The sequence below is a fragment of the Sarcophilus harrisii genome, chromosome 4 (assembly GCF_902635505.1).
Source record: "Sarcophilus harrisii chromosome 4, mSarHar1.11, whole genome shotgun sequence".
Taxonomy (NCBI): Eukaryota; Metazoa; Chordata; class Mammalia; order Dasyuromorphia; family Dasyuridae; genus Sarcophilus; species Sarcophilus harrisii.
The window spans coordinates 359247792-359274658 of NC_045429.1; the positions used below are offsets into that span (position 1 = coordinate 359247792).

Consider the following 26867-nt stretch of genomic DNA (forward strand, 5'->3'; position numbering starts at 1 on the left):
AAGAAAATTGAAGTGAGGGGAAAGAAAGTCAGCACCAAGAGATGTCCCCAGGGGGAATAAGGGAGCAGCACCAAGCTGAGGAACCCTGGGATGGGGCTAAATGAGGTGGCTGAGTCCAAAGTAGAGGTAAACTTGTTGAAAGTCCTCCCACAGAAAGGCAGAGATAGTTGGGACTCTTAAGACCTCCTCGGGAATGTCCTACACGAGAGAGGAAGGGATGTGAAACTGGGGACGAGAGTTGGGAGCAAATACTCATCCCAACACTTTCCACCATTGTCCAAATTAGACACCTTATCCTTTCCTAAGGTAGGCCAGGGAGAAAAGATCCTCCAGAGTGCATCATCTTGGGAAAGATGAGCCAGAGGGCAAGATTTGGGATTTGATTCATATTTTCAGGACCTCCTCCCCCAAAACAAGTTTCTGCAAAGTGTTCTGAAATGTTTAGGTATCAGAAAAAATGGTGTTGAGAGGTGTATGTGTGTAATGTGTTTTCTCAAAAAAAAAAAAAAACCCCACAACACATGCAGACTCATTTAGCATATATATCTGAACACAGGATAGATTCCCTATGCCATCTGAGTCTGGGATGCCTGGTGGGTGTATTTTTGTATTTTTGATTTGTCCATGAAAGAAAGTTACTGTTCTCCCTCTGTGCTAGTGAGAGCTTTGCACCCCACCAAATGTCAGGGCTACCACCATCCTTCGGTTGTGTCGGCCCCGTTTTTCTCATTTTTCAATGGAGTTTCAGGGCTGAGGCATCTTACCTGGCCCCAGTCCACCATCGGTCCAAAAAGGACCAGAGAGAATTCTTGTCCCCTGGCCCATCCCATCCCATCCCATCTCATCACCACCTCTCCCCCTTGGACTATTTTATGAACGTGTGTGTGTGTGTGTGTGTGTGTGTGTGTGTGTTCCATATCAAAAGTGCTGGCATCTAGGAATCTTGTGTTCTCTCATTGTCATGTGATGTCAATGTACAGGCATCCCTCCAGGAGAAAGGGAACTTCTCAGTGTCCTAGGCTGCCATTAGGAGGGCTGTAGTCTGGGGGGGCCTCAGGGGACAGGTGGGGATCAGGGTCTGTGTCAGGAGGTGCCAAGGAGCCCCTGCCCCCTCGGCTTTCGGGGCTGTAGTAGAAGGAGAGGAGCCGAAAGGATGGGCGCAGCTCATCCTTGATGCTGTCCAGGATCTGCAGGAAGGTTGGGCGCTGGCGGGGGTTCTGTTGCCAGCAGCGACTCATTAGTTCCTGTCTGGCATGGGGGAAGAGAGGAGCAGGGTCATCAGGATGATTGCGATCTTACCACCCTGATCCCATGAGTAGTTACAGGACTTGGGGAGAAGTGAAAATCCTCGAAGTCACTGTTTGGGAGTAAGGTCTGGATGTAAGGTAAATGGAGGAGCTATGTATGAGTGGAGGAGGGCGCACATGGTGTGGGGAGAGGGGAGGGAGGTGACTCACAGCTGGGGAGGGCAGCCCTCGGGCTCCTCCAGGACGCCATTGTCCATGACAAACCTGAGCACCTGCTCATTGGAAAGACCCTGGTAAGGCTGTTCTGCCAGGGTCACAATCTCCCACAGCACTACACCAAACGACCTGAGGAGACAAAAGGCAAGATCTTTAGCATTTCCCAGTGACTGCTCCCTCCCTACAACCTCATTCCAGGAACAGGTGTGGATCCAGAGCTCCCTAAAGTCTAAGTGAAAGTTACTGGTTCACTTTTCCAGCCTCTCTTGTGAGGGTCCCAGTTCCCTCCCCAGGAAGCCCAATCTAGCCCACCCATCCTCACCAGACATCCGAGTGAGTGCTGAAGATTCCATCTTTTAAGGATTCAGGAGCCATCCAACGGACAGGGAGCAGCCCCTTTCCTCCCTTTCGGTAATAATCTGTCTCATACACATCCCGAGTCATCCCAAAGTCTGAGGGTAGCAGAGGACACGGGGAAGGGCAGGTCACACACACTGCTTTAGTCAGTCAGCCCCCATCCCCATCAAACTCTGCCCCAAGTAAGTATGACCAGCCTCCACTTTCCCCATCCTTTTATTTTCCAACTCCTCTGATTCCCAAATCTCCTGCTCTCCATGCTATGTTTTCTGATTTCTTTCCCTCTTTTGTCTCCCAGCCCCAAAGCTTGCTTCCAGCGTAGAATAAAAGAATATCCAAAACTGGAAGAGGCCCCTCTCATCCTTTGTACCCCCAATCTTGACTGTGAAGTCTTGAGACACCATGCAGTTTCGGGCAGCCAGGTCTCGGTGCACAAACTTGTTGGCAGTGAGGTAGGCCATGCCATCAGCGATCTCACCTGCCATCTGGATCATGTCACCCAGTTCTGGTCTAGGGAGTCCTGGGTTGTTCTGGAGTCGGGGATGAGGAGGGAGATCTGTGAGGAAAGGACTCACTCTTCCTTGCCCAAACACCAAGGGACCTACCATCCCAAGCACGTTGGCATTCACCAGTCCCCCCACCCTCAGTCTATCCCTCCTTTCCTCCTTCCATCTAAGCCCTTACCTCTGCCTCAGGCCTCAGGGACCGGAGATGGCTTTTGAGGTCCCCTCGGGTCATGAGCTCCATAATGACTAGAACTGGTTGTCCTTGGGACACCACGCCCAGGAGCCGCACCTGTAGTTGGCAATGGGGTCTGACTGGGATCCAAATGTAACTGGGCCAGTCTCCGGATACCTGATCCCGCCTCCCCCCAACCATGCCCCTGATTCCCGGGTGCCATGAAACCAAGCCCTTCCCCTCCCAGGTACCACATGGTGACATTTGAAGGCTTTCATGACGGAAGCCTCCTTGAGGAATTCGATGCGCTCTCGAAGACTGGCCAGCTCATTCACGGTCTTGAGGGCCACTGGGGTGGGGGCCTCCCCCTCCTCAAGCCCCTGTGCCAACCCCTCATACACCATCCCGAAGGAGCCCTGGCCCAGTTCTCGCATCACAGAAATCTGCTCTCGAGGCACTTCCCATTCATCTGGAACATACACTGGTTGTGGTAGAGAACAGATGATGTGAGGGGGAGCCAGGGACTTCTCTGAGCCTCTCCTCCCTTGGGGTCCCCACTGCCCTCCCTAGGGATTGGCTCTGAACACCACCTCTCTCATCCATAGCTGAAGCCTGATCTGTGCCCATCTCTCACCTGCCAAGTCTCACCCTCCACTCTAAAGTTGTCCCTGATCCCTGTCCCCCACCCTCTCCCTAGACCCATGGAGCACTTACTGTCGGAAGTGCTGAAGTATTCAGGGTTGACAGAAGCATAGAGAGTCCCATTGGGGTAACCATCACTATTCCTGAGGGGGCAGAGACCAGAACTGAAGTGAGGCAGGGTGTGTGTGGGGGGGAGGGATCGGGGCTTGGCAGGAGTCTGGTGTGAAGTCATAGGGCAAGGGGGAGTTTAGGCCTGAGGGGCAGAGGAAAGGCACCAAAGTAGGTCTCACAGCCCTTTTCCTCTCAGCCCCATCCAGATCTAGAGGATCTCTTGAGCATCTTTCAGAATTGGGCTTTTTCCTGAGCCCAGACTCTGGCCAAGAATGGTGGGGACTGCGTGTGTGCTGTCACTTAGTCCGCCTCCTGCTGCCCTCCCCAGAGAGGGGCCAAGAACCCTGAATTACTGGTCATGTGGCAGGGGTCTCCTCACCCTCACCTCAGATACATCGCATTGTTTTCTTTCTTTTTTCCCCCTGAGGCAAATGGGATTAAGTGACTTGCCCAGGGTCACATAGTTAGGATGGGTTAAGTGTCTGAGTCCAGATTTGAACTCAGGTCCTCCTGACTTCAGGGTTGGTGCTCTATCCACTGTGCCATCTAGCTACCCTGCTATCTTTTTTCTTAAAAGGGATATTTTACTACTTCCTGGGGCGGGGTGAGAGGCAGCAGGCTTCAGTGTCAACCCATCTCCGTCTGATCCAGGCTTGCTTCCCATGTAGGGAGGAGAGGATGGGGAGCCCAATGAAGGGGAGGGGAGAAGAGAAACTGAGTGTGGAGATATCTACCTCTTCCTACTGTAGAAGAAGCCAAGGGCAGCCAGGACCACGAGCAATAGGAGCCCCACAGGGGTGACCGTGAGGAGAACATGTAACCCCCCTGACTCCTCTTCCTCTGGGAAGAGAGGAGAAAGTCAGGTGGAGATCAGAGATCAAAGGGGAGGGCTCACTCAGGACCATAGTTAATGGTTAGGGTCAGGGGATGAGGGGTCCAGCCCTAGGACAGAACCAAAGGGTGAGGGGGTGTGCTTCCATCATAGGTTCCCAGTGATGTGAGGGCCTCTAAGGTCCTGGTTAGGTTGGCTTTGAGAGCCAGGCGCTGGCCATTTCTGTCTTACCAGGACCAGGGATATAGAACGGCAGGCCATCTGTCCAGGAGCCATTTCCGGCCAGGGAGGTGGCTCGGACTCGGGCTGTGTAGTTGCCGGGGGGCAGGAGGGCCAGGTGGACTCCCCCAAACTTGGCATAGCGGAGGCGGGATACACACAGCACTGTGGCCTCCTAGGTGGGGATGGGGTAGGGAAAGGAAGGGGAAAACTCAGCAGAAAACCAAGCAGAAGACTGTGGAGCCGGATAATAGGGGAGAAGGGAAATGGGGAGGGGATGATGGCACTTGAGAGGGAAGGGGCTCCCCGGGGTGGGTGGGGGGGAAGAAGAGCTCAGTAGTTGGGAAGGGAGGGAGCGCAGCAGGGAGGGGTGTTAGGGTCCCTACCTCACCTAGGCGCCTGTACTTGATTTCATACTTGAGAATGAGCCCATTAGGGTCTGGGGGCTCAGGCCAGTGCAAGAGGACGCTGCTTTTACTGGCTGGCTTCCAGGCCACCTTCCCCGGAATGCTGTCTGCCTCACCTGGGGGGAGGAAGCAGCAGCCATGGCTGTAAAGGCCCTTCTGGCTTGGAGGTTGTCAGTGCAAGCATCCCTCCCCCCTCCCCCTCTGACCTTGGGGATGGAGAAATGAAGGCAAAAGCTGCCCAAGTGAGTCTGAGGGGAGATCACCGTGTGCACGGTGCTATTCGGAGGGCGGTGGTTCGGGGCCAGAGGCTGGAGGTCACCTACGATGGGGCATGGTCCGGGCAAAGACGAAGGTGGCCGCGCTGCAGCCCACCGTGTGCGCGGCGTGATTGCAGGCGTGGATGTCGATGCGGTACTCGGTGAAATGGCGCAGGCCGCTCAGCACTGCCCGCTCGCGAGGTACCTTGTCTTGGATCCCGAAGTCCGAGCCATTCCCCCCTCCCCCGGGGGCCTTTGCAGCCCTCCGGTAGCGGCCTGCGTCCCTGGGGAGGCAGAAGGGTCCGCCCGTTAATGAGCTGGAAGGTACTTTAGGCACTGGCGGAGCACTCGTTTGGCAGGGTTTCCTAATTCATCCTGAGGAAACTCAACCGTTGGCTAAGGTGGCGGAGCTGAGATTCGAACTCAGGTCTTTTCTCCAAATCCTTTTCCCACTCACTGCTGACCCCCAACCGCTCTGCCTGCTGGCTCCCCTCGCGGCTTCCCTGTCCCTTCCCCCCACTTACCTCTGGGGGTTCTTGTTGATCGAAGTCACCTTCCAGGGGGATCTGGGGAGAAAGGCGGGACCGTTCTCAACCCACTCTTTTCACCAGATCCTGCAACACCCACCATTCAAGGGGCTCAACTTGTAGCTCCGCCCACACTCACCCCACCCGCGGGCGACGGGCCTTTCCCCCAAATCCGCAGGCTCTCTCCTCGTCTGTGAGCCTCTCCAACGAATGAACCCATTCAATAGACATGTGCTAGGGACCTACTGTATGCCCAGAGGGCTGGGGGAGCCATGGAGAGAACCCGAAAGGCTCTGAGGGACCAGAGCTCCACTCTTGTGCGGTGTCTAATGAGGGGTAGGCTAAGATACTAATAGCAACTTCATGATGCCCCATTCAGCCGCAGGTTCCTCCAACCCAAGACTCTCACCCAGGATTTTAAAGCCCAAGGCTCAGTTCCGAGATCACATCCACCAAGTCTCCCCACAGTCTTGCCAGTCAATTCTCTCTTTCCCTCTCTTTCCCTTTCTCTCTCTCCCCCTCTCCCTTTCTCTGTTTCTCCGTCTGTCTTTCTCTCTCTCTCAGTTCCTGTAGCTCTCTGTGTGTGTCTTTCCTCTCTCCCTCTTCTGCTCTCCTCTCTCTCTCCCTCCCTCTCTTTCTTTTCTCCCCCTCCCCTTTCCCTCCCTCCTCCCCGAGGTCTCTAGCCCCGACCTGCGGGTAGGACTCTGGCTCAGCTGACCTGGGAAGGGTGATAGCATTGTGCAGAAAGTTCTCAAACTTCTTCTGGAAGGAGGCCTCGTGCGCTTCGAGGGCAGGCTGCTGGGGCTGCTCCGGGGACGGACTCCGGCAGGGGCAGCAGCCGGGCTCAGCCTCGGCAAGGGGTTCCCTTTCCTCCTGGTCGAAGCGGGCGTCCGTGCTGCTGCTGGGTAGCCGCAGGCCTGGGTGTAGGAGGGGAGCGGGGCCGAAATCCGGCTCAGTCAGCCGCGAAGGACAGAAGGGACCTTTGAGAGGCTGCACCCTGTCTCCCCCCTTACAGTCAAGCCGAGATCGAGGGCCAGGGAGGGGAAGTGGTTTGCCTATTAATAGGGACAGCTTAGGCCTAGTCCCTTTCGACTTCAAATTCGGCGCTTAGAACCCCAGTTCCTGGTGCAGCCCCATCCTTTTCTCGCGTCCACCGCCCTCCTCGGGCTCCCGAGGCAGTCCTTCACCCCTCAGGCAGCCCCGGTCCTCACCCCGCTGGCAGTAATCATTGAGGTACAGATCCGCGTCCTCCGCCAGCCGCTGCCACAGCACCAGGTAGTACGTGAGATTCCCGTTCCGCTGCGTGGGCGGCTTCCAGCGCACCAGCAGGTGCGAGGAAGAGTTGGACGTGGACATGACGTCCAGGGGCACTGTGGGGGCTGGGGAGCAGGACCAGCCCCGGGTCAGTCAAGCCACTCTTTCTTCCCTTTCCAGAATCCGCCCCACTTTCCACGCCCCAGATGTCCCCTTCCCCTTCCCGGCACTTCCAGCAGCCTCTCACTGTTAACCTTATTTTCCCTGGTACCTAGGGGACGTGTGTGTAAGTGTGAGTGTGAGTGTGAGTGTGTAAGTGTGAGTGTGAATGAGTGAGTGTGTGTGCGCACCCCCTCGAGCGCTCAACCACACACACGAGACACAGGTATTTGGCTACTCAAGACCCAGGAGTCCCATTTGGTCTCCAAACCTTCAAGAATCTTAAGTCCTGCACTTTCTCAGGCAGCTCGCTCCCCTTCTCCAGTGGTCTACCTCACAGGATCTAAAGGACCCTTGGAGATCTCTAGTCCATTTTGTAGCTAAAGAAAGACCGCCTAGAAGGAGGCTGCTCAAGCTTACACAAGTAGCCATCCTGAGAGAGATCTCATCTTCTGTCCACAAATCCAGGCCCCTGCCTCCCCCAGCCCAGCCCCACGCCCCTCCTCACGCCCCTCCTCCCTCCCTTTACTCGGCACAGGGAATCCAGGCCCCCCACTTCATCCCCTTGCATTCACTTGGATAGCTAGATGCCCTCTCTGGCTAAGATTCTTCAGAGAATCCATCTGGCGTAAGGGGCAGAAGGAAGAAGGTGGAGGGGTACCTGCAGGCAGGGTTCGCAGGTAGATGATAGGGCTCTGGGCCCCCTGATGGGGGCTGTCCTCTGCCATGCTCAGGGTGATAGCCCGCACGAAGACGGCATACTGGGTCCAGGGCTTGAGGGGGGCGAGGGTCACTCCTGGCTCCTGGGTTCTGCTCAGGGGCAGTTCCACGTCCAGCAGGTTCCAGTTCGGGGCTCCACAAGCATCTGGGCCCATGTGCTCTGTGGCATTCTGGAATGGACTGTACACCCCCCACACCAGGAGATGGGGAGCAGCCACAGACTCCTTGGAATCTGAAAATTCCTTCCCTCTATGCTGCCATCTTCCCCAAGTCTGGAATACTTAATCTCTTGACAAGAAGGATCAGTAAGTCAATAAGCATTCATTAAGCACTTACCATGGGTCAAGTACTATGCTAAGTCTGGGGGAGACAAACAGAAGCAAAATAAAAAAGCCCCCCAGACCAGCCCATGTCTGCAAAATTATGAACAAGCTTGGCTCAAACTACTTTGCAGTGATCGATCAATAAACATTTATTAATGCGTCAGACACCGTGCTAAGTGATGGAAATACAAAAAGAGGCAAATGTCATTCCTTGCCCTCAAGGAGCTTACCATCTGATGGGAGAGACAACCAAATAAAAACTAAATAAATAAATATATACAAAACAAGCTATTTATAGAATGAATGGGAAATTATTTAAAAAGGGAAGGCATTTAGAATTAAGAGAGGTTAGAAAAGGCTTCCTACAGAAGGTGGAATTTTAGTTGGGAGGAGTGGGAGTCCATGAGTATGGAACATTGTCTATATTGTCAGATTTTGTATTGAGCAATTTTGCAGATTTTTTTTCTCTCTTAAAATAATTTTTGTTACATGTTAAAATTATCTGGAAGTGAAGAGGAAGAAGACAATGGGTAAATTAAGGCTATGTAAAACTAGATATTAATACAATTTTATTCCAAGTAAACAGTCTTGCCCCTCAAGGAGCTTATTCTAATGAGAGAGATAACATGTAAATAACTAGATGCATATGAGATATATCCAGAGGAGATGGAAAGTAATCTAAAAGGGGAGGGCATTAGCAGCTGGGGGGGGACACAGAAGGGCCTCCTGTAGAAGGTGAGATTTGAGACATGAAGGAGACCAGGGAAATCAAGATAGAAGAGGGAGGGTAGGGACATGGCTTCCCCCCATCACACCTCCCTTGTAGTAGAGGGTAAAGAGACCAAATCTCCCTTGACCATGCCCAAGATCAAAGATTCTGCCATCCAACTTTTGGTGGGAGTCTCAATGATTGTCTTGTAGAGTAACTTTGTAAAGAACTTGTAGAGTAAAATTTGAAAAGTGCCTTTTCCATGGTATATCCCCTCAGCAGCTCTGCTTCTTTACAAATCTGAGCATGCAACAGGCCTTTCTATAACAACCACTTTGTGAGGTGGATGGTCTGAAGATTATTACCCTGTTGTACAGATAGACAACCCAGGCTCACGGGGATCACACAGCTAACCTGACAAAGCCTAACACATCAGGAAGCCTTACTGATATCAGCTGGATGAGGACCAGTGGAGGGAGAAGCAGAAGTGATATTGTAAGGGGAATGTTCTAAGAACCATCTGCCAAGAAGAAGAAAATGGATGATGTGTTCAAAAAAAGAATGACAAACTTGTCATGGAAACATGATATAGTCACGAAGATGGGGAGGTTTAACTATCTGGGCATCTGCTGGAGCTCTTTAAAAAATGGGGCAGTTATTAAATGTTGAACTTGGTATTTCAACCCAAATCTGCCAAAATTCTTGCCACTGCATCGATTTATCCTTATAATTTTGTGCCTTCTTTTCTTTAAGTGCCCAAGGAAACAGAATTCAAGCTCCTCAGGACCATTGTGTCTGGGAATGAGAAGGGTTGGAGGGATGCTCAGGGGTAGGGTATCCAGGGAGATGGAGATGCTCTTGGCATCCTGGTGAAGGCTGTGCTTAGGATGGCAACCAGTATAATAATGCGAACTGGGTCTAAAGTTTGATGGAGATTCAAGGGAATGTCTATGCACCTAAGGCATTTCTTTACAAGTGTTGGCAATGATAGAAGGATTTTGGAAGGAGTTATATTCCAGTGATTTTGGCAGGGGAGATCTTGGTGAATACAAAGGGAATACTGAATAGTAGAAGAGTAGCAAAAAAGAGATCAAAATGGGAGATTTTAATTAGATAAATTTGACTTCCTAGACATTGCTGAGACTGAAGGGATATGACTTAGTAGAATAAAAGATTTTATCTTACTCAAGGGGAAAAAATAGATAAGAGGGGGTTGGAGCAGTATTATATACCACAAAGATAGACTCATGTGAGAAAATTCTTCAAGTGGGCAGTGGGGAAACAGAGTAGTTTCAGGGAAACCTGGTCAATATCAGTTGGATAAGGATCAATGGAAGGAGGAGCAGAAGTGACACTGGAAGGGGAATGTTCTAAGAACCACCTGCCAAGAAGGAGGAAATGGATGGCGTGTTCAGGAAACAAATGACAAACTCAGTATGGAAACATGATATAATAAAGGGGTGGTAGTGAGTGAGGAGGAGATTAACTGTCTGAGCATCTGCTGGAGCTCCATCTCTATTTTTTAAAAAGGGAACAGCCAAGAGACAGCTAGGTGGTGCAGTGGATAGAGCACCATCCCTGAAGTCAGGAGATCTAAGTTCAAATTTGATCTCAGACACTTAACACTCCTAGCTGTGTGACCCTGGGCAAGTCACTTAACCCTAATTGTCTCAGCAAAAAAATAAATAAATAAGTAAAAAAAAATTTTAAAATGGAGCATCCAGTAATTCCTCATGATGTAGGGGAAATAAAAAATAGAAAGAATTGCTGTTATGTTGAGTCTTATTACGATCACTCAAGAGGAACTAGCTACAGCAATGGAAATGATAGGAACCTTAGGCAGAAGTGATTCCTCTTTCTTAAAATTCATAGCAGATTAGGAAGGGAAAACTGGATATTTGAGGCAAACTCTAGATTTGGGGTGAATTTATTTCTTTGATTTCAAAGAAAGGATAATTGGGATCCTACAGTTTAATTCTACAGAGGTACCCTACCCTTGATAGTCATCTTCACACATTTGAAGGATAGCACCTCACTACATACTTTGTTGATTGAACTGAATTGAATTATCTTTTGAAAGAATAATTAGTTTTTCTGTCCTCCAAGGCAGAACTAGAGGAACACTGGGTGAAAGCTACAAGATCTGTTTTAAAAAGCTCAATCTAATAGAAACCTAATTAGCAATTAGAGCCATCCAAAATGAAAATGGGATGTCACTCTCAACAAAAGAAAGAAAGAAAAAAATCAAAGGTGAGATTTACAACACATCAATTTCCTTTACTAGATTATTTTTTCCTACTAGAGACCCCTTTTTCTACAAGGAGTTTATCTCAGTGGATAAAGCCAGGTGGGATGAGTCAGGATACTTGGGGTTTAGTACAACTCTGCCATTAACTTTAGGAGTAACCTTGAATAAATCACCACCCCCTGTCAGTCCTCAGTTTCTTTATCTAGGAAATGGGACTGTAATCTCTAGTGATAACACAGTAGTTAGAGCACTTAGAATGGATTCAAATCTGGCCTTAGATACTATTAACTGTGTGAGAGAGTCATCTGCATCCAGAGACAGGATTCTGGGGGCTGAATGTGGTTCACATTATAGTACTTTTACCTTTTTATTGTTGTTGCTGTTTGTTTGCTTTTTCTCATCCCCGTCCCCTTTTGATTGGCTTTTTTCTTGTGTAGCATGATAAATGTGGAAATATGTTTAAAAGAATTGCACATGTTTAGCCTATAGTGAATTACTTGCTGTCTAGGAGAGGAGGGAGAAAAATTTGGAATAGAAGGTTTTGCAAGGGTGAATGATGAAAATTATTTTTGCATTTTTGGGGAAAAATAAAAAGCTATTATTATAACAAAAAAGGAATTGATCCCAGTAAGAATCCAGGGAGATAAAGATTCTAAGGCAACAAAAAGAAAAAGACTGAAACCAGGGACAAAAACCCAGTGAAAGAAAGAAGAACAACCAGAGGAGAAAAAAAGAGGGAAGGTGTTAGGGTTCAGGAAAAAAAATGAGGAATCATCTGAGAAGAGTCAATAAGTGTCAGTCCTCCAATCCAGGAGTCCCACTACTGAGTATACAGCCCAAGGGAGCCAACTCCAGCAAGAAAAACCCCATATACCAAAATGTTAGCGACAGCACTTTTTGCGGTAATGAAAAGCAGGAAACAAAGTTGGTATCCATTGATTAGGAAACATGCAGCTGAACATTCGCGGCATCAGCATGTCATGAAATATTATTGCCTAAGAAAGACTTGTATGAATTGATGAAAAGGGAACTAGAGAGAACCAGGAGAACTTAATGGAAAGGAAAACAATGTTAAGAGGCAACTCAACTCCGATTAATTGCAATGACCAGTTCTGTTCCTAGAAAATGGATAATGAATCATACTTTCCTGTCTTGGTAGACCAGAATCAGGAAGAGCTGAGTTAAATCTGGCCTCAGACACTTATTAACTGTGTGACTCTGGGTAAGTTACTTAATCGCTGTCTACCTCATTTTCCTCATCTGTAAAGTAGGATTAATAAGAGCACCTACCTCCCAGGGAGGATTGTTGTGAAGATCAAATGACATAGCCTTTGTAAACTGCTTTGCAAAGCTCAAAGTGCTGTATGAATTCTAGCTATGATTCAGCAACCTTGCATATGATTGGGTCTCAAATATATATTTCTTTGAATGATAAAGAGATGGAGGACTCATTTGAAGCAACTCATTTCATTGTCACACAGCTTTGACTATGAAAACATTCCTCTATCTCTTGCTTTGCCTCCTGTGGCCAAGGAAGATGAGCTCCTTCATGAGTCTCTCAAATACTCAGACTGTTATCATGTGATCCCCCTTCCCATATTATTGTTCTTCAGCCATTTCAATCCTGTCCAACTCTCTGTGACCCCATTTGGGGTTTTCTTTGCAAAGATACAAAATTGGTTTGCCATTCCCTTCTCCAGATCATTTTACAAAGAGGGAACCCGAGGCAAACAGTTAAGGGACTTGTTTAGGATCACATGGGTAGTAAGTGTCTGAGGCTGGTTTGAATTCAGGTTTTCCTGACTCCTGGTCTAGCGGTCTGTGCACTATGGTAGCCCTTTGCTGCCCACTTCTCACAGGGTCAATTACTTCAACTGATCCTCACATGATATGGTTTCCATACTTTTTACTATATTGTGCAGAGACAGAACAAAGGAGAGATGGAGAGGTGGCAGGGAGAAACCTAAGGAAAATAGTCTTGTCCTTCGAATGACCTAGCCAGAACATCTGAAATGGCTAGGCTGGCACAGTAAAGAGAGGGATGAACAATCAGAGCTGTCCATCAATAGGATGGAAATCTAAAGTAAATCTAAACTACCCTTTATTGGAAGTGTTCAAGAATGGGCTGAATCAGCATCTGTCAGGAATACTGCTGAAAGACTTCTTGCCTTGGATTGGAAGAGATGTCCTCTAAAGTCCCTTCCAGCTCTGGGATTCTGGACATTCTCTTATACATCACAGCTTTGCCCTTTTATTTTATAGATCAGGAAACCAAAGTCCAGACAGTTTGAATACTATTTCCAAGGTCACAGAAAGGCAGTCAGGATTCAAATTGATGTTCTCTGACTTCAAAGTCATTGCTCTCCACTATATCATGCTTCCCCTACTCCCAACTCCTCATTTTTCCTTTCCCTAGTCCTATGGGGTATTTCTCTTTTCTCCTGAATCATCATTTTTCACATCTCTTATGCCTGACAAGGAAGTCCTTCCTGTCGCCTGACCTCCTGTTTTGGGGTCAGCTCTTGTGCACCACAGAAAGAAGAACAGCTGTTCCTTAACCCCCCCTTCCTCCAGCCTTCCTGTCTAGAGTCTAATGAACTGCTGGCAGAGATGCTAATCAAACTAGCCAAATTAGTGGTTGGTCTTCAGACCACAGCTGGGGGCAGGAGGTGTTTGGTCATTAAGAGTCATTAACAAAGTGAAGGAAGACTTAATCAATCTCCAGGACTTCCCAGCCCAGGCTGCTGCCTATTCCTCCCTTGACTGATCATAAACTCCTCCTAAAAACTTTCCTTGGAATGGCAAACTGAATCATGGAATCTTAGAGATGCAGGGTGCTGTGATAGTTATTTTCATGGTCCTGTACTCCCTCCCAAAGAAAAAATTTCTTCTATAATATCCCTGGTAACAAATACCCTGGTACAGTGAGTGGAAAATGGGATTTGAAGGCATGAAAGCTGGAAAATCTCAGTTCTTTTACTTACTATGTAACCTTGGCAAATATATCATGTAACTTTTTTGGCCTTAGTTTCCTGATCTGTAAAATGGATTAGAAGATCTCTAAGGTTCTTTCCAGCCCCAAACCTATGATCTTATGAAATAGTCATTCAGCCTTCCCTTGAAGACTTCTGTTGACAAAGAATTTATTCCTACTGACAGCTCTGCCTCTTAGAAAGCATCCCTAAGGCTGTATCTGTTCTGAGATACAGAGAGACATGGGGAGAAGGACGGGGAAAAGTAGAAGGAGGAAACTGCCCAAAGAAAGGGGATCAAGACACTCTTGATTCAGAGACTTTTCCCCTGAAGTTCATACCATGTAGTTATAGTACCTTGTCCAAAGACCTTGCACTTATTAACCAGATATTCTGGCTCCTTGCTCCTTTGTCATATGAGGAACAGTCGAAGGAACCAGAGATCAAGTTTACTTTGGAAAACAGACTTGCTGGGGAGATGAGGAAAATGATGATCATCTTTGAAGAATAATAAAAATTTATTAAACACCTACTGTCTTGATCACTAAGTGATCAAGTGCTTTACAAATATTATCTCATTTGATCTTTGTAAATATTTGAAGGGTTGCCATGTAGAAGGATGAAATTTGTCTTGTTTGACTCCACAGAACAAAACTAGAAGCAAGGGATAGAGTGTAGAAAGAGAGGATTTCAAGATAAATGTAAGGAAAATCTTCCTAATAGCAAGTGTTATAAGTGAAATGGACTGCCCTAGAAAGCAAAGAGGGGTCTTCTCTTTCTACTGTAGCTCATTATCTAGCTAATGCTTAGATCAGAAGGCTTCAATTCTGAGAATCCATTAAATGGTGAATTCCCCCGTTAGACTGTGAGCTCCTCAAAGACAAAGACTTTTTGGGGGTTTTTTTGGCCTTTGTTTGTATTTCCTAACACTTAACACAGTGACTGACACATAGTAGGTGCTTCCTCTATTTCCTTACCACTTACTAACTTTTTAATTTTTTGAGCTGACTCTTCACCCCAATTCTGTCCTGAAACTTTTCTCTCAAAGATTGCCAGCAATCTCTGAACTCTTAAAATAACAGCATTTTTAAAAGTTCTTATCCTATTGTGTCTTCCTACAGCCTCTGACACTATTTCCTCTTTCTGGACTTGCATGTTACTTCTGTATCCAAGTTCTCCTTCTAAACATCTCACTGCTCCTTCTCCGACTCCTTCAACAATTCATTATCTTTTTTTTTCTCTCTACTCTCGGCTCTACTTCAAGGCTTAGTTCTGGAGCTTCTCCACTTTCTCTACTTTTTTCTTTGTCGATTTAATCTACTCCTATGGCTTCGATTCTCACCTTCATGGAGCTATCTTTCAAATATATTTTTTTGTTGTTTTTTAGTCATTTCAATTTTGTCCAACCCCCTGTCACCCCATTTGGGTTTTTCTTGGTAAAGATCCTGGAGTAGCTTTGCATTTCCTTTTCCAGCTCATAGATAAATAGGATTAAGTGACTTGTAGAGGGTCTTACAGCTTATAAGTGTCTGAAACCAGATTTGAACTCATTTGGGCACTTCCATGGATATCCCACCATGACCTTAAACTCACAATATCCCTAGAACTGATTTTATCTACTTTTCTATTACACTCATCTCTCTTCCAAACTCTTCTATTGATTATGATGGCAACCATTTGTTCTCCCAGTCCTCTCAAGCGTGAAAACGGTGTCTTTTTGTATCCCCAGCACTTAGCACGTGGCAAATGCATCATGTAAGTTTTTGGCCTTAGTCTCCTGATCTATAAAATGGATTAGAAGATCTCTAAGTCTTAGCAGGCACTATACATAGCAGGCACTTAATAAATGTTGATTTATTGATTCTTTCCCTCACTCCATATGTTCACTATATTGCTAAGGTCTATCATTGTATCTTCATGCATACTGGGTTCACTTCTACTGTCACCTCTGTAGTTTATGATCCCATCAAGTTTCGTAATAATCCCTATTATCAGGATCCCTCGGACAGCAAGGAGGTAAAAATCAATTAATACTTAAAGAAATTAATAAAGAAATTAAATTCGTTAGCTAGAAGGTCAAATACTGAAGCTGAAGCTTAAATACTGTGGCCACATAGTGAAAAGATAAGATTCATTGAAAAAGACTCTGATGTTGAGAAAGATTGAAGGCAAAAGGAAAAGGGGATGGCAGCAACATAGCCTTTTAACTGATCTCCCTGTCTCCATGTACCCTTCTTCCTAAGACACGTGTGACTGGTTTACTTCTGTGCTCAAGAATTTTCAGTCCCCAGTGACTATAGGCTAAAATACAATAAGTTTGATTTGGGTGTGCAGCATTAGGAATGAGAGAAAAGAGAGTGAAGATGTTCTAGAGCCATAGAGCCTGAGCTGTTAGAAAAGTTTTTTTGGTCCAATCCTTTCATTTTACAGATGAGGAAGGGAATGCCCCAGAAGTTAAGGGTTAAGTCCCATCCCTTGTACCTCAAATAAAAGTAAGTTCTTCATCAAATTTTCCTAGATTTTTTCCTAGATTCCTAGATCCTGTCTGGATCTTCCCTTTGAATGTTCTACTTTATACTATACTTAACTATGTTATACCTTTCTCTGGACTGTAAGTTCTTTGAAGGCAGGGATTGTATCTTATTTCACTTTTGTATCCCCAATACATAGCAGATTACTTGACATATGAATGCATAAATATAATTAATAAACTAATAGATTTGCTTAATATTAACACATAATAAACTAATAAACTGGATTGATATTAATAATATTAATAAAATGAATAAATGTGCTTAATAAATGCTTGTTGAATTGAATGAAATGGACATATTCGGCTGCTAGGGAGGGAGACCTCAATGTTCTGGAATCTTAGCACATGATGTTTTGAGGTCGAATGGACCCTAGAACTAATTGGAACACCCAAAGATGGGAAGCATTTGCTTTAGGTCATGTACACCCAAAATTTGGACCAGGATCATTTGATTCCAAATGCTCTCTCTTTCCCCCATTGGGCCCACACCCTTTCTCTTTTATGGGGGCCTCTGGTGCCCTAAATAACTGAAAAAAAAACCCATTTTCTTCACTACCACCATGTTTCCCATAAGAATTGTCTTCTCTCCCTTCTTCTTCTCACTTTGCTTTTCTCTCTCTTGGCCAAAATACCGGCCACTATGAGGAATGCAGAGCCAGGATGATTCAAATTTAAAAGAAGAGTTATTTCCCAATTGATAAATGGACAAAGTATATGTCAGTTATTTTCACAGGAAGAAATCTAAGCTGTCAATATATGAAAAAAGTCCTAACTAATAATTAAAAAGGAATAGCCCCTGGCTCCTACATCTTTCTCCAGGATCCCTCCTTTCCCATTCCCCCTCACACACACTCACGATTCCTTGTAGTAAACGATGAAACTCAGGAGGTCTCGAGCTTCTAGGGGCTCATAGCGCTCCCAGCGAAGGAGGATCCGATCTGATTCTGTCACATTGGAGACAAACCGGAGAGGCCGGGTCTTGCCTGAAGAAAATGGTGAGGGATGGTAGTATCAGGCTGGATGCTTACCTCTCTGCTCCACAGCCTGGGTATAAGGGAGCAGCTCTGGGTGATGGTAATTAGGATTAAATTAGGATTAAATCTTGACTCTGATGCTTACTGACTGTGTGACCTTGGATAAATCATTCAATCCTTCTGATGACAGATTCCTCATCTAAAAATGAGGGATAATATATGATCTTGTTGGGGGTATAAGTTCAGGTTTTGTCAACCTGGAAACACTATATAAATGGAAGTTAATATTAACGAGAGCTAACATTTATATAGTTGCCAGGCACTGTGCTAAGTGCTTTACAAATATTATCTTATTTCATCCTCACAACAATCCTAGGAGGTAAGCGCTATTACTATTCCCATTTTACAGATGAGGAAACTGAGGTTAAGTGACTTGCTCAAAGCCACACAGCTAATCAGTTTCTGAGGCTGGATTTGAATTAAGGTCTTCCTGACTCTAGACTCAGAGCTCTGTCTATACTGTTTCACCTACCTGCCTTATTATTTCTCTCAAATTCTATCTGACATGACCTATTTTTGTTGTTGTTGTTGTTGGCTAAATTTCAAAACTATTTGTGTAACAGCCCTTTCTGCATCAATACAGCACTTATTAATAGTAACACATTTATATAACATTTTCAGGCTTACGAAGAACTTTATTCACAATTGTTATACCCCTAACAAGATCATATATTATTCCTCATTTTTAGATGAGCAGCCTGTTATCAGAGGGGTTGAATGGCTTATTCAGGGTCACACAGTGAGTAAGCATCAGAGCCAAGATTTAGACCTTAGTTTCCTGATCACCATCACACACATCACATGTACAAACAGTCCAAACACCTGAGATGATCCTGACTTTGTTAGTTATTCAATGTAAGAGACCTTGGAAGATGAAAACCTTTCGGAGGCCTCAGTTTTCTCACCTGTAATATGACTATCTGGGGATTTAATCTTGCCAAAGGAAATATGGTGAAACCTAAGACTCCCTTCTAAGGATAACTTTTTTTTAATAATTGAAAGAAATGCTAAATTTCAATGAGAAGATAGTGAAAATAATATTTTTTTCCCATTGAGATTAGTGAATCTCTCTGAATCTCTCTAAAATCTCTCCATGGACCTCTTGATGAATGGGGTCTGGATCCTAAGTCTCTTAGATCCCATAAAATTCTATATTTATTAGCCTATGATCCTATAATAGAAAAGAAGAGAGTCTCAGATGAGAATAAATTTTTTCATCTGTCTTCTAATCCTTGACCTCAAGCCTTCCCTTATTCCTAACCTTCCCTCCTTTCTAGTTCTCCCTATCTCTCCCACTCTCAAACCCCTCACTCAATACCAACCTCCAGGTCTCTAACCCTTTCCTTATGCTGTCTCCCTAGGCTGAGCTCTCGTCCGTCCCCAATCTTGTCTTTATGTCCGCCCTTCCATCCTGCATTGTCCACCTTGACCTGACAGTAGTTGAAAGAGCATTTGATCTGGGGTTAGAGAGGATTCCAAGCTCCTTCACTTACTGGCTGCTTACCTTAATACTCTACAAATCTTGAATAAGTCTCTTCTCTGAAGCGTCAGCTTTCTTGTTTAACTTATGGGAGGACTGGATCAGAACGACTCTAAAAATCCCTTTTATCTCTAGTTCTTGTGATACTGCTACGATCCCAACCCCACCCTCCACCTCAACTTTCTCCCCAAATGCCCAAACTCACTTTCCCCATCCAGGCTGCTCCCCTAATCCCGCCCTGACCCAGGGACCTTCCCGAGGCTCCCCATCCCACGTCTGCCCCCGGGACATGTCTCCCTCACAGGCCGCTCGGTCTCCATTGGTGCGAGGATTGATCTCAGCCTTGTTCTGCCGGCCCCGCGTTCCCGTCACCTCCTCGAGCTGGTAGATGTGTTCCAGGCAGAGACGTGGATTGAAGGCAAAATAAATCTTCCCCACGGGGATGGACAGCCCGGCCTCTGCCCACTCCCCCAGCTGCTGTAGGTTCTGATTGTCCAACACATAGAGCGTGTAGTTCCTGGGGAGAGAGGCCCAGGGTCTGGGTCTGGAACTCGAGGCGTGGAGAGACCAGCTGGCATAAGGTGGACACGGAACCTGTTTGTGGGGACCTGATGGGAGGCAGGGATACTAGGGGGAGCAGGGAGGGGGAGCAGAGGGGCACGGTCACCTGGGCTTTCATAGGTAACAGACTGAGAGAGATGAGGGTGTAACAGGAAAGGGCAAGGAAAGATCTGCCCCAGGGCACCAATACCTGGAGATGGGATAAGCTGCTTCTTCCCCTGATGTCTGGCTAATGGCCCCAGTCTGAGAAGTCATTGTGTGGGCTCTGAGCATCCTCCAAACCTGCAGCCACTCTCTGAATGTCCCTCACTGTCTATTCAAGCTGGCAGTCCCCGCCCTGGCTCCCTTCCGGGGCAGAGGGGAGGCTTTGGGGGGAAGAGCCATCCCACCCCCGACCCCCTTACCCATCCACCATGAAGTCTCCCCGGATGAGTTTGAGGTTCCTGAAGAATCCCAGGGAGATGAGGGCAAAGGAGTGTTTGATTTTGAGGAAGCCAGTAATGGTTTCCACCAGGCCCAGACTTCGCTGTAGTTCTGTCTCTAAGTTATCTGCTCAGAGAGGGAAAGGGTTCAGCTCAAGGCAGGACAAGGGGGGAGAAAGGAAGGAAATCAGGTACCCCTGGCTTAGCACAGGGCCTGGCAGACTGTGGGTACCCAATAAGTGCTTACTGACTGATTGGAAGGCTGAGAAACTGGGGGGGATCTTTGGGTTGGATCGGTGGGAAGAATTGTTCCTTCTAGGGGCGGGGGTCTGAGAGGGATTACCCAGGGACTGAGACCCCACTGACAAGAAGGAGGCTCCAGAATGGGCACCAGGGGCAGGGGGAGGGGTGGGAACCAGGGCATACTAACAGCCTTGGCGCAGGTTAAGGATCAGGCTGCCCTTCAAATGGGTGCAGCCTATGAGCTCCTGGGCTGCCTGGAGAGAGTCTATGGTCTTGGTGCCCACCTTACACTCCTTGGGGCACAGCCCCTCACACTTATGGCAGAAGATGCTGCGGGAGGAAGGAGAGAGGGGGAGACAGTGAGCTCCTCGGAGCCCCCCTCTCCCAGACGAGGCTGGGCTCCCATTCTCCCATCCCCAGAGCTGCCTCTGATTTCTAGGATGCTCTTGCCCCTATCCCAGAGACCCTTCCTACTGTTCCCATGGCCCTCTGAGTTCCTCCTCATTGATGTGAGCCCTTCCATGTAGAGATCTCCTCTTTGGTCCTGCCCTTGGATGCCTTGGGTCCCTCTCCCCTGAATACACGGGGGGGCGTCCCCTTGGGGGTCCAGGACTCACCTGCTGTCGTTGTGGGTGTAGCCTGGAGGGCACTGGGCCAAGCAGCTGCCCTGGTGGATGACAAAGTCAGAGCCTCTGCCAGGCAGGTCGGGCAATGCCCTGAGGCTGGCGCAGTACTCGGCTGTCACACAGCGCCAAGCCTCATACTGGTAGGTGCCCTGGGGACAGGCTGAGTGGCAAGTGCCTCCAAAATGGAAGTGCCGGCAGGCCACGCAGGCCTGGGCGTCGCTGGGCCGGCTGCATCCTCCCAGACACTCGGGATGGCAGCACTCACCCCGTGGGGTGCAAGCCAGGCCCCTGGCACACGGGCACACTGTGGGCATGGGATAGGGCATCAGGGCCATGCCAGCTCGGCCAGAAGGACCTCCCTCTCCTAGTGCCCCATCTCCCTGGGCCTTCCCCCCAGTATCTGACTCTTTATCCAGGATACCCAAGAGGGAAATGGACGGTGCGATTGATAGAGCAATGGGCCTGGAGTCAGGAGGACCTGAATTCAAGTCTGAATTCCTACTTTTTAGCACCTTAACATCTCTCTGCCTCAGTCTGTGATGTGGTGAGAATAGTAACACCGGCGTTACGTGGCTGCTAACACTACAGAGCTGTTGCGAGGATAAAACAAGGTGATATTTGTGAGCCTTTTGCATGGGGCTTGGGCCTGGTATACAGCAGGTGCTGTCAGCCACCATGATTACCCCTCCTCTGCACTCCAGACGGACGTCTGCCCCGACTATGAAAGATGTTTTGTAAACCCCAAACAAGCTGCCTGTCGGCTATTTTTATGACTGTGCCTCAGAGTGGGAAGTCAGACAATCGAAGGTGTATCTGGACGCCATGCCGTGCCCGTGACCACCGGCCATCTGGCTTTCCCCCCCGCCCCATTCACGCCTGCAGTCCGATGTCCGGCTGCTCGCCTGCCCTTGCTCTCTGTCCCCGTGTCCTGGTGTGGCCCTCAAACCAAGGGCTCCCTGAGGGCCCAGGGCCTCCTTCTGCCCAGGCTGCTTTCCCTGTGCTTGGGGCAGCTGGGGACAGAGCCGTGACCTTGCTTTGTCAGCACCGCGTCTCCCTGCCCTCCCTCCTGGAAGGGATGGCCAGACTTGGGCCGGGCATGGTGCCAGGGCAGGATTGAGCTCGGGAGGCAGAGCTGGGGCACGGAGACCCTCCAGAAAATATCACTGCTGCAGCCCTGCTGGAGAACCAGCCGCTCACTGTCCCTTAAGTTCTGAGGGAGGGGGGATTTATGGGGGAACAGGGCAAATTTAGAGCCAGGGCATCAGGAGCCTGGCTTCCCTGTGGGGCAAGAGCTAGAGACTAGGAAAGAGAGGGGCCACGAGCAGGGGCAACGTGTGTTGATACCATATACTTTGGGAACTAGCAATCCTGTTTATAGACAACACCGGGTTGGGGGAAGACGTGGGAGATCAAGATACAGCAAGGATCTGGTTACCTGGATGGCAGGTAAGGAGATGGGGGGACAGCTTTTGGGACCCCCATTCTCAGGACCTGTGTCCTAATTTATGAGAGAGACAACGGGTTGGACAAATTTTCAAGCGGAAGGTCTCCAGGCTCTCCTTGATCCTAAGGGACCCCCATTCCCTGCTTTTCCCCCTTCCCCTCTCAACCACCAGGGGCCAGTCCATTTCCCCTTTTCCCTACTTAACTCTTTCCTTTCTCAGATCCCTTTCCAGCCTCTCCCCACTTTGATTTTTTAGGATATTCCTATCTCTCCTCCTTGCTCTCTCCCATCTTTTTTTAATCTTTCTCCTCAACTCCCTTTGAACTTGCCCACCAGGCTCCCTAGCTTTGTGATCTTGGGCATTTGAATCCAGGTGAAGGACCAGGCTCAAAATCTAGCTCTGTACTACTTACCCGTGCTTTGCTAACTTTGCTAACCTGAGCTTCCTCCTATGTAAAATGAGGGAGTTGATTATGGTCATCCTGAGCTCCTGAGGAGCCATGGCTGACTCTCTGATCCCTTCTGGGGTTTTCTCGGTAAAGATATTGTTTGCCATTTCCTTCTCCAGCTCAGTAAACTGAGCAAACAGCCAAATGCCTTGCCTAGGATCACACAGCTGGTGAGTGGCTGAGGCTGGATTTGAACTCCTTTATAATCTGGTTCCTGTGTACCAGGCCAACCTCATACTTTCCCTCTTGCTTTGATCCTGCCAAATTGGCTTTCTTGCTGCTTCTCACATGCTTCATTTTGCCTTTGTACAGTTGTTCCCTATGTTTGGGATGCCCTCCCTCTCCTCCCGCCTCTTAGAATTTCTTATTTCTTTGAATTTCTTTTTATTTTGTATTTACTTATATATGTATATGCTGTGTGTCCCTGATGCTCCTTATAGAATCTCTCTTGAGGGCAGAACTTTGTCTTTTTTTGTCTATAAATCCTAAACATCTACTAAAGTGCTTGGCATACAGTAAGTGTTTAATAAATGCTTGTCAATGGGTTATTTAGGTAAATCACTGCCATCTATGAAATAAGGGGGCTAGACTACTTGATTTTTTCCTGGTCTAAGTGCCATCTCCTGTGCTCACTTTCTGCCCACATGTACCCACCTCTCTGGCAGTGCCCCGAGGTCCAGCAGCGGTAGTCCATGCGCCCATTGACGGTGGTTCTGATGCAGGGTTCCTCAGTGCCCAGCATTCCAGGGCACACATCGGCACATTCCTCTCCTAGCTTGTTGCCCACAATGTGGTTGGCATCGGTTGTTGGCTGCAGCAGGCTCCAGTCAACAGTAGACAGATGGCACAGCTCTTGGTTTTTCTCTACACGCACAGCCCCTCGAAGGATGGCACCCAGGCCTGGAAGCCCCACATCCCTCAAATGGGGCATCTCAAAGATGACCAGGGCATAGCTGAAGAAAAGGCGGGTGCCTCGAATGACTGCCAGGTTGGGGAAAAGGTCCCGAAGACTCTCCAGCCCATAGACCCGGAAGAGGAGAAGGTAGTCGGTGACCTGGGTGAGGCGGGGGAAGCTGAGTCCCTGGAAATCCTCCCCAGTTGCTGTGAATATGAGCAGGATCTGTAGGTAGCCTTCCACCACGGTACAGTTTTCCAGTCGCCGGAGTTCCGACACCTCTGTGCGGATGTCCAGGCTGGGGCAGACTGAGTGGTAGAGGAAAAGGAGACACAGATGGGAGCTCAGGAACGTACCCCCGTCCTTCCCAAGAGAACCTGAATCCCATAGACTTGCCCTGCCCAATTCTAGACTCACAGAATCTTAGAGAAGGCAATGACTTCTGAGATCATCAGGTCTAGAGCACACCACGCACTCTACAACATGCTGGGCAAATAGCTACATAGTTTCAGCTATGATCAGGAGCCTGCTACATTCCTACATGGGGAGTCCATTTCAGCTTTGGACAGCTCCACTTGTTAGAAAGTGTTTCCTTAAATGGAGCCCAAATCACATTCTGTTCTTTCTGCCCGCCCCAAGCCCTCTGAGACCAAGAAGAGCAAATCTAATTTCTCTTCCACATGAGATGTCCCTACTCCTCTCTTAGTCTTTTTTTTTCCTAAGCTAAATATCTCCAGTTTTTTCAACTGGTGTTTGGTGATGTCTCATCATCTTGTTCATTCTCTCCTGGATGAGGTCAAATGTGTATATAACATTCTTAAACTGTGGTATCCAGAATTGAACCCAATATCCTAGATGTAAGTCAACCATGGCATGTATTCTAGACACAATACATCCATTAACACAGCCTATAATTTTTGTTTTCATTTAATTGGTTCACTTGAGTCCGACTTTTTGTGATCTGATTTAAGGTTTTCTTGGTAAAGATACTGAAACAATTTGCCACTTTCCTTTCCAGCTTTTTTTTTCAGATGAGGAAATTGAGAGAAATGGGCTTGAGTAATTTGACCAGGATCACAGAGCTAAGAACTGTCTGAGGCCAGATTTGAATTCAGGAAGTTGAGTCTACCTGATTCTAGTCCCAGAATTCTCCCCACTAAGCCATGGTAGCTGGGGGCTGCAAAATTATTAGATATTTTGGCTCCCATACCACACTGTGGATCCATATTGACTTTGACATCCACTAAAATCCCCAGCTCTTTCTATCACAAACTACTCATATCTGGTTATTTATGCAGTTTTGTTAAACTCAAGTATAGGGCATTTATCATTATTAAATTTCATCTAATAGGGCGCCTAAGCTTGGGACCCTTGAATACTGACTTTTCCTATCCCCAATCACTCCAAATGGACTCAGGCTTGGGACAACTGGACTTCAGGGTATGGTGTTGCTTATTTCATTCAACATATGTTGAATGTCTACTATGTATCAGCCCTGGGCAAATCAACCCCTGGGATGTGAATCAAGGGGTGAGTAGGTAGGTACAAGACACATATATTGCCTTCCCAAAGCAGATTTGGGTCGCTAGGGATTAGGACTAGAGGTCAACAAAGTAGCTGGTCACCTAAGGCAAATAACATAAGTGGGTACGATAAAGGACATTGGAAGGTAGTTTTTTGGGGTTTTTTTGTTTTTGTTTTTTTGGTAAAAGCATATATTCTTAATGCTAGAAAATCCTTTCTTTCATGATTATGGTATTCGTTTTATATAAGCGTGTTCCAGCAAAGGTTCTAACTCAGTCTTTGTCTCAGATCAGAAAATGCCTTATCCCAACTCTGATCCTCAGCCTCCTCCTCCCTACCTGGACATCTGGGTCCCTAACTTTCTTCTCAGGGAGAGATATGAGCATAGATGGACATGGGAGTATGTATGTTTCCCCTCTAGCCATTGTTTCTTGATATTTAATAGGGTACATGCATAGATAAGTGAGTGAGTGAGTGTGTGTGTGTTTGGCAAGCATAGGAGCTTAGACATCTTGATAACGTTAATCTTCCCTTTCCCAACTTATTTCTCCCCACTCTTTCTTTGCTTATTTGATTTCCATTATTTTCCTTACCACCTCTCAAATCTAATTCTTCTTCACCTTTCCTTGCCAAATTTTGCCTTCAGCATTCCCCATCACACCTCATTGTCACTTACATTTTCTCTTCTCCATTTCTAAACATGTATACCCCCAAAAGGTATCTCTCTTAATACTGGGAAAATGGACCAAAATTTGTCTTTAATTGTTTACTTGTGTGTGTGTTTGTGTTTGTGTATGTGTGAGGGAGGGAGAGAGACAAGTGGCCTGTGAGATTTGCAACCAGCTCCCCTTCATTCCCATCCCCCACCATTTCTATCACCTGTCCCTGGACCAATCAAATTTAAGAAAGGGGTAGGGGGCCTTCTTCAAGATCCCCTCATCCCATTTCCCATCATGCACCTAGGCTCTTCAGAGCTCCCCTAATGAGAACACTTTGGAAAAACAAATCCCAAAGCCTTCTCTGATTACCCCCCACTTCAGGTTCCTCCTGATGCCCTCCCCCCCACTTCTCTCCCTTCCTTTCTGGCCTCTCCTGCTCCCTCCCTGGCTGACACTGAGAACCAGCCACCTGGGTCCCCTGATCAAACACCCGCCCCCACCCTCAGAAGCTCCCAGTTCCTCCCATGGACGTGCTTCTGTCTGGACAACCATACTCCCGTCTGGCATCTGCTGGGGCCTGGAGATGGCTCTGCTCCATCCCCCTTTTCCACCCTCACCCTCCCGCCCAAGGCCGTTTAATCATGAGGGAGAATGATAATGCTGAAGCTGCAGGTATTTGTAAGCCCCATGTACCTCTCAGCTCTCACTCCAATTCCCTTCATTTATGTCTTATGGCAGAGACCCTGCCCTTTCCCTCAGGAACTCACACTCTGGAAGATGAGGAAAACACTTCCTGCCCTTGTAAAGACCCCATTTTAATAGCAATATGTGGTGTACAATCAGGGCATGGATAGAGAAACCCTGACCAGAAAGAGACGAAAGCAGATGAGCCAGGCAATTTGAGCTGTATGTTAGAATAGGAACAGATAGTGGGGAGTCAGAAGTCAATCAGAGAAGGCTTCCCAGAAGAGGGGCTCTTGAGAAAATTTAAACTTTTTACTGAATTTCCTTTCTGATCGTATCCCGTGCTATCTCATCATTTTCCCTCAGTTACAGTATCCCCAATTCCCCTCCCCCATCTGGAGGTTGTTTACAGTCAATATGACCAGTCTCCCCCCT

The 26867-nt window shown here is 47.5% G+C and overlaps 1 protein-coding gene across 1 annotated transcript in view; it reads right to left on the reverse strand.

Moving 5' to 3' along the window:
- Positions 1-876: 876 nt before the first annotated feature.
- INSRR (insulin receptor related receptor) overlaps positions 877-26867 on the reverse strand; it is a 28934-nt gene continuing 2943 nt past the window's right edge. The window contains exons 2-22 of the mRNA XM_003768141.2: positions 23325-23873; positions 20769-21081; positions 20339-20481; positions 19891-20035; positions 19228-19442; positions 17268-17394; positions 7568-7806; positions 6705-6872; positions 6212-6410; positions 5491-5532; positions 5033-5250; positions 4689-4825; positions 4315-4477; positions 3986-4091; positions 3213-3283; positions 2750-2979; positions 2505-2615; positions 2191-2350; positions 1786-1915; positions 1458-1592; positions 877-1248 (exon numbers count right to left, since the gene is read on the reverse strand). Coding sequence (XP_003768189.1) covers positions 1008-1248; positions 1458-1592; positions 1786-1915; positions 2191-2350; positions 2505-2615; positions 2750-2979; positions 3213-3283; positions 3986-4091; positions 4315-4477; positions 4689-4825; positions 5033-5250; positions 5491-5532; positions 6212-6410; positions 6705-6872; positions 7568-7806; positions 17268-17394; positions 19228-19442; positions 19891-20035; positions 20339-20481; positions 20769-21081; positions 23325-23873 — 3842 coding nt within the window. The 3' untranslated portion in view covers positions 877-1007. The remainder of the gene's footprint in view (positions 1249-1457; positions 1593-1785; positions 1916-2190; positions 2351-2504; positions 2616-2749; positions 2980-3212; positions 3284-3985; positions 4092-4314; positions 4478-4688; positions 4826-5032; positions 5251-5490; positions 5533-6211; positions 6411-6704; positions 6873-7567; positions 7807-17267; positions 17395-19227; positions 19443-19890; positions 20036-20338; positions 20482-20768; positions 21082-23324; positions 23874-26867) is intronic.